This window comes from Heterodontus francisci, chromosome 18 (genome assembly GCF_036365525.1).
Source record: "Heterodontus francisci isolate sHetFra1 chromosome 18, sHetFra1.hap1, whole genome shotgun sequence".
Taxonomy (NCBI): Eukaryota; Metazoa; Chordata; class Chondrichthyes; order Heterodontiformes; family Heterodontidae; genus Heterodontus; species Heterodontus francisci.
The window spans coordinates 22,682,310-22,694,807 of NC_090388.1; the positions used below are offsets into that span (position 1 = coordinate 22,682,310).

At 40.7% G+C, this 12,498-nt stretch overlaps 1 protein-coding gene across 1 annotated transcript in view; it reads left to right on the forward strand.

Moving 5' to 3' along the window:
* The window catches only part of LOC137379815 (myelin regulatory factor-like protein), a 97,172-nt gene that overhangs the window by 46,169 nt on the left and 38,505 nt on the right, over window positions 1-12,498 (forward strand). Inside the window, exons 14-19 of the mRNA XM_068051194.1 lie at window positions 753-916; window positions 5,797-5,857; window positions 7,295-7,380; window positions 9,097-9,171; window positions 9,372-9,433; window positions 9,535-9,729. Coding sequence (XP_067907295.1) covers window positions 753-916; window positions 5,797-5,857; window positions 7,295-7,380; window positions 9,097-9,171; window positions 9,372-9,433; window positions 9,535-9,729 — 643 coding nt within the window. The remainder of the gene's footprint in view (window positions 1-752; window positions 917-5,796; window positions 5,858-7,294; window positions 7,381-9,096; window positions 9,172-9,371; window positions 9,434-9,534; window positions 9,730-12,498) is intronic.

The following is a 12,498-nucleotide window of genomic DNA, read 5'->3' on the forward strand; positions in this document are numbered from 1 at the left end:
AGGCTGTAAGTATGTGTTTAATTATGTCTCCAATTTCTGAAGTGGAAATTATTTATGGGTTTCAGACTTGGTTTCATAGCTGTAACATGAAAATATGGTTTTCAGTTTACTCTGAAAGACCTATCTTACCAGAACAGAATAAAGAATGAGAATATCTGTTCCAGCCACTTGGTTTTCTTAAGTTCACACCCAAGACACGTTCCTCCCTTAACGTCAAATTTGTATTTCTGTACCCTCCATTTAACTAGGAATATGCCCTTTCCTGTTCTAAATTGTTCAACCAAGTCTCAATTCACTGTGTTAAGGATCAAACCATTCTATCTGTGAACTGCTCTAAAGCTCCTCTTCTTTTGCTCTACTGCTACTGGTTCCCTATGAATAGAGTGTTCTCCAACCAGTAAATGGCTGGGCTTGCTAAGGTCATCAACTGAAAAGACTCATTTTATGGATGATCTTGCCTTTTAGCCTTAGCAAATCCAACAGATTTACTTTGATATTGCACCAAATCCATGTATAGGGAGCTGGTGGAGAAAGCATTAAACACAATATAAAACCGACTTAAGTTGAAACAGTTGCTCTTCAGGATATGTTTTGTCCACATATTGTAGTGAAGGCAGCTCAGATCTCTATTTTTGCAAGATGTTTAATAGGTACTTAGTAATTTTAAGAAAATTGATTTGTCTTTCCTACTGTTGTACAGATTTCTGGATTTGTACTTTTGTTAAATGAAGAAGAATGTTTCCTTTCTGTAGGAACAGATTTTCATGGAGAATGTTGGAGCAGTGAAAGAGCTGTGCAAGTTGACTGACAATTTTGAAAAAAGAATTCAAGAATTAGAAGTCTGGAACAAAAATCTTGCCAAGCTGAAGCGGATTGGGAGCATGAAATCCACGCTAAATGGGAGAAATAGGAACAGGTGTGTATACTTTACAATTTATATCCTGAATTAATGAACTTTGTAGAAAAAAAAGCTACAGTCATGTAGCAACAAGTGGGTGAATTCACTGTAGAATATGGCACTTGGCCACACAGATCAAGAATTTCCCAAGTTTAATCATTGTTATAGCCAGTCTTAGCTGAAATAGAAATAAGGCCCAGTGGCGCAGTGGTTAGCACCGCAGCTTCACAGCTCCAGCGACCTGGGTTCAATTCTGGGTACTGTCTGTGTGGAGTTTGCAAGTTCTCCCTGTGTCTGCATGGGTTTCCTCCGGGTGCGCCAGTTTCCTCCCACATGCCAAAGACTTGCAGGTTGATAGGTTAGTTGGCCATTAGCAATTGCCCCTAGTATAGGTAGGGAAATACAGGGACAGGTGGGGATGTGGTAGGAATATGGAATTAGTGTAGGATTAGTATAAGTGGGTGGTTGATGGTCGGCACAGACTCGGTGGGCCGAAGGGCCTGTTTCAGTGCTGTATCCCTAAACTAAACTAAACTAAACAATGACTGTGTGCATTCCAGGGCCCAGGAGGGAAACTATTCCCTGAAGTTGCCACTCATGATTACAATCCAGTGTTTTTGGAAGTGGTTGTGGAAGGCTGATGTGAAAAGGATTAAGAATAGTCGAACATCACTCACTGGATAATCTCCCAGGCTAAAATGACCTGGGAAATACCAGAGACCTGCTTACGCCTGTGGAGCTATATCAGCATTAATTGTGCACCCAGAAAAAGAGGAATAAAGAAAAGCCAAATTGTTAGAAGGGAAAAATAAAATTTAAAAAAAATTGTACTTAATTTATTTTTGTTACCACTGTAACATACTAATTAGCACAAAATATTACTTCATTAAAATAGTATAATTAATTGGTACTTGTAACTAACTTACAATAACATACTTTATATTATAATTCATTACACCATTAACATTGTTTTAGCTGTGTAAAAGAACACATTGAGAATTGATTTGATCTCCTCAATAAGGAGAGTGTTCCCACAATATCACCAAGCTGTATTCTTTCTCTTAGCAGAAATAGCTAACTCCGTAGCTTTTGAGTAAGATGATTTATGGTTTTACACCATGTGAATTTCTATGAAAAGAGCAGTTGTTTCCTTAAAGAAGAGATCTTAGAAGAACTGTTAAGACTTGATGTTTCGGGCAACATACTCTGCCCATCTTCAGGAGAAAAGACAGAATCTGTGGAAGAGTTGGATTTATATGTGGTGGAGGATGGGAGTGTGGGTGGGATCTTGCTGCTGATTGGTCAGGCTTAGTGTGTCTGTGATAGGTTGGCACATGTTGTTCTTACTGCTGATTGGTTGGCTATTGTGTTCAGTGATTGGTCAGTATATGCTAATGTTCTTGTGTGGTGGATCTTGAATGTGTGGAGGGTTGTATGTTAAAGCTGGTTTCACTTTGGTATGCTGGCTTGACTGAGCTGAATCTTCTGTGCCAATGTCTGCAGCGGGCCGAATGTCGTGGAGCCACCGCAATCTTCCGTGCAGCGGCTCATTTGAATAACAGAACAGGCCGCTCCCCCCCCTCCCCCGATCTTGTGGAGGGGGTGGGCTGTCTGTCCCCAGCAATGGCGTCAGCTACCTGTGCGCAGGCGCTGACCCCATTTATAAAGGGCTGTTAGCCCTACCAGCAGATTTAAATATTTAAAGATAAAGGGAATAAAGAAAATTAAATACATTTATTTTGCCCATCTCCCATTCTCCAATAACTATAAAATTATTAATTTTCCCTTCCCCCAAAACACTTAGCATTACAGTATGACCTTCCCCTCCCCCAAACTGCATAAAGTTTAACCTCCAACCCTACCCATCATCCCCTACACCAATGATGTTACTTTCACCCTGTTCCCCACTACCCCCCCCCCCCCCACCCCCGGTACTGAGAAGCTTACCTTCTCCGCACCCCCCCCCCCCAGACTCCCCCACCATCGTGGCACCTTGTCTCCCCAGATGGGGATTCGAAGGCGCGGGAGTGCCGGCCACTGGGCTGAAGATCGGAACAGGAACTCAGGCAGCGGTGATTCATTCATTAATTTTAATTTATTTAAATATGCAAAGGGGGGTCCCGTCACTAAGCAGCGAGGGAGGGGGCCGCCACAAGGCCTCCTCTCCACCGCTGGCAATATTGAGCCAGGCCCTCCCGGCATCAGGGTGCGTGACGGCCCTCTTCCGGAGGCATCTTCAGGAACCTCCCCACCATGGACCCTGACAACTTGGGGAGAACTAAATCCAGTCCACTGTGTTTGAAGCAGGCTCGGTGTTCCTTGAGTTTGTTGTTTAAGCCTGTTTCCCTGATGTAGACGATCCTCCACACAGCAAGTACATTAGCATGTACTGATCTACCACAGAATAGATTCGCCGACCAATCAGGAGCAAGAAGAATTAAAGACCTCCTACCTGACCCAAACCTGACGGGACTCGACAACATGTGTTGGGATCGGGTTGCGTCGGGTTGCAATTCTGGGTCCGATGTTCGGGCTCAGTTCGGGCCGGGCTGGACGTGCTCTATCACAGGTAAGTAGCTCCAATGTTAATTTAATTTTTGGACTAGGAAGGTGGTTTTGTTAGTTATTTTAAGCTTGTGCAAATAAGCAACAAGTGAAAAATGGAAGGTAAGTTAACTGATGGTTGGGCGCGGGAAAAAATGGAAGAACTCAGGTCGGGCTCGGGTCAGATGCAGTTCTGTTGGGCTCCGGTGGAGTTTTTTTATGCAGACCTGAGCAGGCCTTTAAGAAGAATCGCATATACTGACCAACCAGCAGCAAGTACAATAACATACCAACCTAAGACATACTAAGCCTGACCAATCAGCAGCAAGATCCCACTCTCACTTCCATCCTCCACCACATATAAAGCCAACTTTTCCACAGATCTAGTCTTTTCTCCTGAAGATGGGCAGAGTATGTTGGCCAAAACATCGAGTCCTAACAGTTCTTCTAAGAACTCTCCGTTCAAGAAAACAGCTGCTTTTTTCATAGCAATTCACATGGCGTAAACCGTAAATCGTCTTACTCAACCATACCGTTCTCACCATGAAAACCTTCAAACGGTCACATTTTTAACCTTCTCTTCCTCTTCTAAGTATTATAAGCAAATATTGCGATAGCCAGAAGAGGTTGGTGTCATGCTGAACGCTGCTCGTCACTCTGAGAGAAGTTTGAGTATTCGTTTGTCTCTTTCTCTCACTGACTTGTAATTTTAAATCCCGCTAAGTATAGCTGTTTAATACATACATTTTTAAATCATTTACCTTGGGAATGAAGGAACCTTTCAAGGCCATACCTGTGAATTTCTACACCATTTACTTTTATCTTGTTTGTGACGCCATCTCTTTATTTTATTCATTATTTCTTGCTCATCCTAGCAGATTCCATTTCTAGATCCCTGTGTGACCAATTCCAAGACTCCATCTTCAGTTCATGCTGTTGAACTGCAGACTAGTGTGACTCCTGGAAAACAGCCTTATGTCTGTCACAGAATTTTAAAAAATCAATTCTTTTGAACATATATAAACAGAAAGCATGATTAGTGTTTAGTTCAATATGAGACTTATAACCTCTCTGATTCCTTAAATTTCTTAATTTCTGATGCTTAATGTGACTTCTCTCATTGCCACATTCAATGGGCTGGATTTTATTTTCCTACCGCCACTGGAAAAATGGCAGCTTGCGGCCGCGCCCCCCCCCCCCCCCCCCACAATAATGTGGAGGGATTGGCCTCGGCGACACCATCAACAGCATCGCCTGTTTCTGCACAGGTGCTGGCGCCATTTTTAAAGGGCTGCCAGGCCTGCGTTGACAGATCACCATTCACCCCCACCCCAACTACAGCAAAAAATAAAGTTTGACCCACCCTACCAAAACTATAGCAGAAAAGCCCAGATTACCCCTTTTCCATCCCAACTACACTAAATGCAGAGTTGACCCCTTTTACCACCTCCCCCCAACTAAACTAAGTGCAGAGTTCAATACTCCCCCCCTCACTGCACTGACAATGCAGAATAAACCCCTCCCCGCACCCCCCCACTACACTGAAAATGCAGAATTGACCCCTTCCCCCCCACTACACTGACAATGCAGAATAAACCCCTCCCCGCACCCCCCCCCACTACATTGAAAATGCAAAATTGACCCCTGCCCCACCCCACTACACTGAAATGCAGAATAAATTCCTCCCCGCCCCCCACTACACTGACAATGCAGAGTTGACCCCTTCCCCAGCGACCACCACCACTTCACTACAAATGCAGAGATCCCCCCCTTCTCCACCTCGGTGGAGCCAGCTTTCCCTGGATGAGAAAGTGAATGTGTGGGAATTCTGCACACTGCTTGGAAGGTCAGGAACTGCCAGTAAGATCGCTCCAGCTTACATTTAAGTGTATTTAAACAGGTGATTTGAAGATTGAAATCTTGGTCTGGCCACGAGTGGTGGACGTGCAGCCAGGAAGATCGGGCCTGGCATTCCCGACGTCGGGCTCCATGGCAGCTGCTGCTGCTATGATCCTCTGGGCACCTCCCGACCCCGGCCATGGAGCCCAACGCCTAATGGGTTTTATGCAGGCAATTTTCTGACTTTGTGATTCTGGAGCAGTCTGTTGCAGCCAGGTAGTTGAAACATGAGGTTTAGAGGGGATTTGAGGAAATGGCCGGCACTGACATGTTGGGCCAAAGGGCCTGTTTCTGTGCTGTATAACTCTATGACTCTATCTAATGTGCAAAATTTCCCAACCATTTGTCAGTAAAGTTATTCCTTTATAGGTTTTTAACTCAACCTTCAAAAAAAAATGTCATTGTGTACCTAGTGAAAAGACCAATTAATTTAACATTTGTTTACTGATTTATAGCATATTTAGTCGGACAAGCAACATACCACCACCAAAGAAACCTGTTATAGCCAAACACAAGGTATGTAAGAACTTTGCTTTGTCATTTCTTTCTCCTATGGAGAAATGAACTGCATGGTAGAGTTTTTGTTTCGAATTACAACATAATTTTTTTTATTAATTCCTGGGAAGTGGGCATGACTGGCAAGGCCAGCATTTATTGCCCATCCCTAATTGCCCTTGCGAAGGTTCAACATAATCCTGGAATTTGCTACCTAACAGCAATGTGAAGCACTTTTACCACATAGACTTCAGAACATGGTTTACTGCCAACTTTGAGGCTGTGTTCTGATGCAAGGTCACAGACCTGAAACGTTAATTCTGTTTATCTCTCCACAGATGCTGCCTGACCTGCTGAGTATTTCCAGCACATTCTGTTTTTAATTCAGATTTCCAGCATCTGCAGTATTTTGCTTTCATTAAGAGATGGGCAATAAATGCCGGCCTGGCCAGAGACACCCACATCCCAAGAATGAAGTTTTTAGAAGTCTTTGTTTTTAAGAATATATTAAAAACTTAATTGAACTGATAATTCAGATTCATTTCTTGCACTAAAAATCAATTATCCAATGATTTTAATCAATGTAAATATTACAGCAACATGGGAATTTAATACTAAAAAGGTACATTGCCTAAATTGAATGAAGCCACTTTGAATTAGGTGAAGTAAAACAAAATGTGTTTATATAGTGCCTTTCAAGACCTCAGGACATCTCAAAACTTCTGAAGTGTGATTACTGTTGTAACTAATTTGTGCACAGCAAGCTCCCACAAACAGCAATGAGATATATGAGTATGTCATCTGTTATTTTTAGGTGTTCGTTTTGGAAAGCAAATATTATATAAGATTGTAGATGTAGATAAATACTTAATCGAAGGTCGATGCAAACTTGATTTATTTGCCTCAATTGAACAGCAATTGGAAAAAGGGGTAAATTCTGATAACCAAATTCAAATCTTGGGAGGTGACTGACAAGGTCAATGAGTAAATTGTGAAAGTGGATGAAGGAAATGTCCTTAAAAGGACACACAGGCTGAAGTGTGTAACAAGGCACCAGCACATGGATTAGGTTCTGGTGATATCATAAACCATTTGAGCATTGCTTTATCAAAATCATCTTAACTTCCAGAAGCATTATGTCCTTGAGACACACTCTTTCATGTGTTACTCTATATCAAGGGTGGAATTCAATGGAAGTATTTGATTCCAATTTTGACAAGACTTTTGGTTCTTAATTCCCTATTGCAGGAAAATGGTATACTCTAAACAAAATCATATTTAATGGTGTCATTGCTCAACAGCATTTTATTTTCCTTATTGGAGGCATTTTTCTGTTTGCATCTTTCAAACTACTTGTGAAAGTTGGCCATTTGTTATGCCATGAAGGCTTATGATGTCAGCAAATTGGTAATCCATATGCAAGAATATTTATACAATTTTCTTTTATTTGTAATCCAGGCATACCTTAAGAAGGGAGGTGATTGTTCTGTTCACAAGATTTTCCATATTCTCATCATGGCTTTATTGAGTCTCATGGGCTTTTGGTAAGCAACTAAACTTAGTATACATTATGCAGCATTTTCTCAATTTGTGACCAAAGTTCTGCATTTTTAGCTCCGAGATTCAGGACTATGGTTGTATCTCATAGACTTCAGTTCAACTCTGTACCCCTTTGTGGCCCCATCTAGGGGTAAAAAATACATTTTTAACTCACTGCTCTGTTTATATCCTCCCATCTACTATTCCCTGGATGAGAGGACAAGCAATTCATTCCAAGTCTTCTGTCAATGACTTATTTTTAATCAATCAGTTGCAACCATGCAAAAAGCAGGGGTGTCATAATCTACAATTTTCATATCCTGTCTGTGCAGAAGAACCGATCCTCTGTTTCTCCCTTCCTGGATTGCATTGGATGTCCTCTTACAGGGACTACTATGTGTTTTGTTGGGGTGTTTTGTTCAATATTCACCTATTGTGCAAAATATCATTTTAGTTGAAAATATATGGGATCAAAATGAAGTAGTCTTTAGGTGATGCAAATTTTAGATTTTCAAAGTCTGTAGATTGTAGAAGAAAGTGAAGTCTGAGGGAGCTAAGAGTTCCACAGCTTTGAGAATCTGGGAAAGACATGAGTTGGAATAGGGTATGTGTAGGACAGTGTATTTGGAGCTTAGAAGAAACAATGAAATCTGATTGTACTATTGAAGGATAATGGTGCTGTCATTTTATTGCCTGGTTCTAAATTCTTTTTACGAGCTTTTGGAACTATTATTGACTTAATTTTCCACTGGATGTCTAGTCAAAAGTGAAAAAGAAATAAAGGCACCACTGTTTTATCTTCCACGAATAGAGATCATTTCAATTTAATGTCCAGGCAAAAATAGAAGATAATAGTACATAAAATTACAAAACAATTAAGGAACCTTAATTTGAAAACATAAGCTTCTCTATTGAGTCATGTCTAGAAGAATCCATTTTTGTTTTATTTATTAAAGGCTGCAAAGGTTGTGGCTGCCTTATCCTGTTATCACAGCACCTGTTTTGATGAACTAAGATTTAGAAGTGTTCTAAAATTTTCATGCCATGTCCTGAATTAAAATAATCTTTGCTCGTAATTGCACACTGCTTCCACTCATTGTGGTATCCAATGGAAAACAAGTTTACTGAATGATTCTGAGAGAAATTTGTACCCTACTGATACTGGTTACCTGGTCATTCTTGATATTGTGACATGAAAAAACCTCAAATTTGATTATAGCAGTGTTGATGTCAGTGGAACCTTTTTATGTTTCTTGAAAGATGGACAGAGCACATGTGTACTACTATTGTAATAGCTATATAAATCTCAATGAATGAATGAGTAGCGGTTTTTATTTGTATGATCTAATCCATCTATATTATTAAAGTCAAGATTGTGTTTTTACAAAAAAGGTAATAAGCTTGGGCTCCACCTCAGTGTAACAGTAAAGACTGTGATACCTTTGATCTGTTGTATAAGACAGTGCCAGTTTTCTGATTATAGTTTGGTTTGTTATGTTTTCATAAGCTATTACCTTTAAACAATATACCAGCTTTGGCATCAGTTAGTAACAACAGAATAACAGAACTCCTAAAACAGCATGAGAAGTTAAGCCAGTTGAAACCTTTATTTACTCTTAAGTCAAATTGACTACATGTAAGGAACGTTCATTGTTTATGTATACAGAGATTGTTTGTCATAGGTTTACTGTGTGACAAATAACACATGCTTTTTGTGACAGTGTGATTTTGATACCTGCACTTTACGTACTAACTTTAAATGAAGAAAGAAGTCTTGTTAACAATCTCAATGAAAGGTAAATACTTTCTAAAGTGTTCCCTACATCTATCTATAAATTTCTGCTCTCTACAGTACCACATGCTCTTGTGATGTACTGCTGTTTCTAACTGAATAAAAGATAGCTCTTTAGTTTGTAATATACTTGCTTTGAAGAAAATAAATTGAGAGATTTTCACAAAGGTGTTAAATTTTGTTGTGTTTTGTTTACTGTTGCAGCTATATTTCAGAGTCATTAACAAAAGAATATACTACCTTCACTCCACATACAACATTGTCAGGTAAATTGTTTCACTGAATGCATTTGATGTGTTATGTAGAAAAAAAAACTTTTATCAACTTTATTCTAGCTAAAGCATGTTTTGCCCATTTTATTCTGTAGCAAAGAATGCAAGTTCAGTGTATACAACAGCAAACATTAAAATCCCCTGGCCTGAAGTAAGCTTCTGTAATATCCTACCATGTGTCACTGTGCACTGTTGTGCACCTCAATCACAAAGAAAAGGCATCTCTAATCACCGTAAAAAGAGGAAAATCAGCAAAGGTCATCCTCATATGCAAAAGCTTTTGCAGCCAGGTAAGATTTCATGATAGCCTAATGCTTTTAAAAGAAACAAGAATTTTACATCTCCCAGTATGATGATAACTGATGGCAGGTTAGTATTTGTATTTTCATTGCACATAGTTAGTTTTAAAAGCCTGCATCACGTGATGAATTTCAAAGTGCACACTATAATAAAATATTATCTATCGCTGGTACATAATAAAGGTTCCTTTGTTCTTTCAGATAGGGATGGGGAAAACTGAAAAAAGTCACTTACACCACTTAACTCTATCCTATTTGTTTAAGAATTATTGTAAAGGACCTTCACCAGTGTCATATCCTGCCCCTTTGATGTGACGAGGGTAACACATACCTTGGAATGTGTTAAACTTTCATAATGCAGTGTGTGATAGAGATGGCATGTACTGTGAAGAGAAAAACTTGAGTAATTTATTATGTTCAAGAAATGTTACTGTTTTAACATATTTAGTTTTAGAATACAGATTTGAAGATCATATCACTACAATGATTTAATGAGATGCCTGACTGGCACACCAATATAATTTCTCCAGGATTTTTTTTTCTGTTCTCTTAGTAAACACCAGAGATAAGTTTCAACTTTTACAGTTAGATTTTAGTTTGCAAACAAGTGAAATTTGGTTCTAAAAGCATCCATTCAGCAGTTAAAAGTGCTGAAAGAGGAGAGCAAAATCAGATGGGCCAGTGTACATGTAATATTTTCTTATCTTGCCATGTTTTAAATGAAATAACTAAGAGATATAATGAAACTATTCCTCTTTATCAATTTCCTACTTCCCACCACTTCAACTCTTCTCTTCACAAGGGCCACCCCGGCTGAAAGAACTCCCCAGCCGCGGCCTGCCTGAGTAGCCCTGGTGAGCCCGGACCCCATTTACCAAAATTCCGGGGCCTCCTCCATGGCTGCTGTTCTGGGCCTTCTGCAGTACCAGCAGTGGCCATTGCTCCCAGTGGCGCTGCTGGGACAGTTGAGCTGCTGGCCCTCTGATTGGCCAGAAGCTCTTCAGGTGGGATCTGATCCCTTAAAGGGGACAACCTCCCTGATGAGGGGCAGTTAATTGCTTGCATGCCTTTGAACTCAGACGACAAATGGCTGAGGCAAGGTTGCCCCCGCCCCCTCCCCCGCTTTCTGGCCCATTGGCGGGACCCATACCATACCATATAGGAACAGAAGTAGGCCATTCAGCTCCGTTGAGCCTGCTCCGCCATTCAATAAGATTATGGCTGATCTGTTTCTGTCTCGAATTCCACACTCCCATCTACTCCCGATAACCTTTGATTCCCTTGTCTAACAGGAATCTATCTACCTCCACCTTAAAAATATTCAATGACCCGTCTCCACCACCTTCTGAGGCACCTTCACAGTCGCACAAAACTGAGAGAAAACATTTCTCCTCGTCTCTGTCCTAAAAGAGCGACTCCTAATTTTAAAACAATGCCCCCCTTGTTCTGGACTCGCCCACAAGAGGAAACATCCTTTCCACTTCCACCTTTTCAAGACCATTCAGGATCTTATATACTTCAATCAAGTCTCCCCTCACTCTTCTAAACTCCAGTGAAAACAAGCCCAGTTTGTCCATCCTTTTCTCACAAGACAACCCGCTCATTCCAGGTATCAATCTATTAAACCTCACTGAACTGCCTCCAATGCATTTACACCCTTCCTGAAATAAGGAGACCAAAATTGCACACAGTATTCGAGATGTGGTCTCACCAATGCCCTGTATAACTGAAGCATAACATCCTTACTTTTATTTTCAATTCCTTTTGTAATAAAGGATAGCATTCCATTAGCCTTCTTTATTACTTGCTGTACCTGCATACTAACTTTTTGTGACTCATGCACTGGAACACTAGATCCTTCTGCACCTTGGAATTCTACAGTCAGTCCCCGTTTAAGAAATACTCTGCTTTTTTATTCTTCCTGCCAAAGTGAACAACTTCACATTTTCTCACATTATACTCCATCTGCCAGATTTTTGCCCACTCACTCAACCTATCTATATCGGTCTGCAAGCTCCTCATGTCCTCTTCACAATGTACTTTCCTACCTACTTTTGTGTCATCTGCAAATTTAGCTACCATGCCATCGCTCCCCTTATCTAAGTCATTGATATAAATTGTAAAAAGTTGAGGCCCCAGCACAGACCCCTGCGGGACTCCACTCATCACATTCTGCCAATCAGAAAAGGACCCACTTATGCATACTTCTGTTTTCTGCCAGTCAGCCAATCTTCTATCCATGCTAATATGTTACCTCTACACCATGAGCTCCTACTTTGCGCAATAATCTTTTATGTGGCATCTTGTCAAATGCCTTCTGGAAATCCAAGTACAGTACGTCAACAGGCTCCCCTTCATCCACAACCCATGTTACTCCTTCAAAGAACTCCAATAAATTAGTTAAACATGATTTCCCTTTCACAAAACCATGCTGACTATTCCCGATTACCTTGAGTTTTTCCTTAGTGCCCAGCTATAGCCTCTTTAATGATCGATTCTAACACCTTCCCCATGACAGACATCAAGCTAACTGGCCTATAGTTACCTGTTTTCTGTCTCTCACCGCCCCCACCCCCCTCCCCACTTCTTTAACAGAGGGGTTATATTTGCTACTTTCCAGTCTGATGGAACCTTTCCAGAATCTAGCGAATTTTGAAAAAATAACACCAACACATCTGTCGCCTCATTAGCCACCTCTTTTAAGACCCTAGGATGAAGCCCATCAGGACCCGGGGACTTGTCAGCCCGCAGCTTCATCAG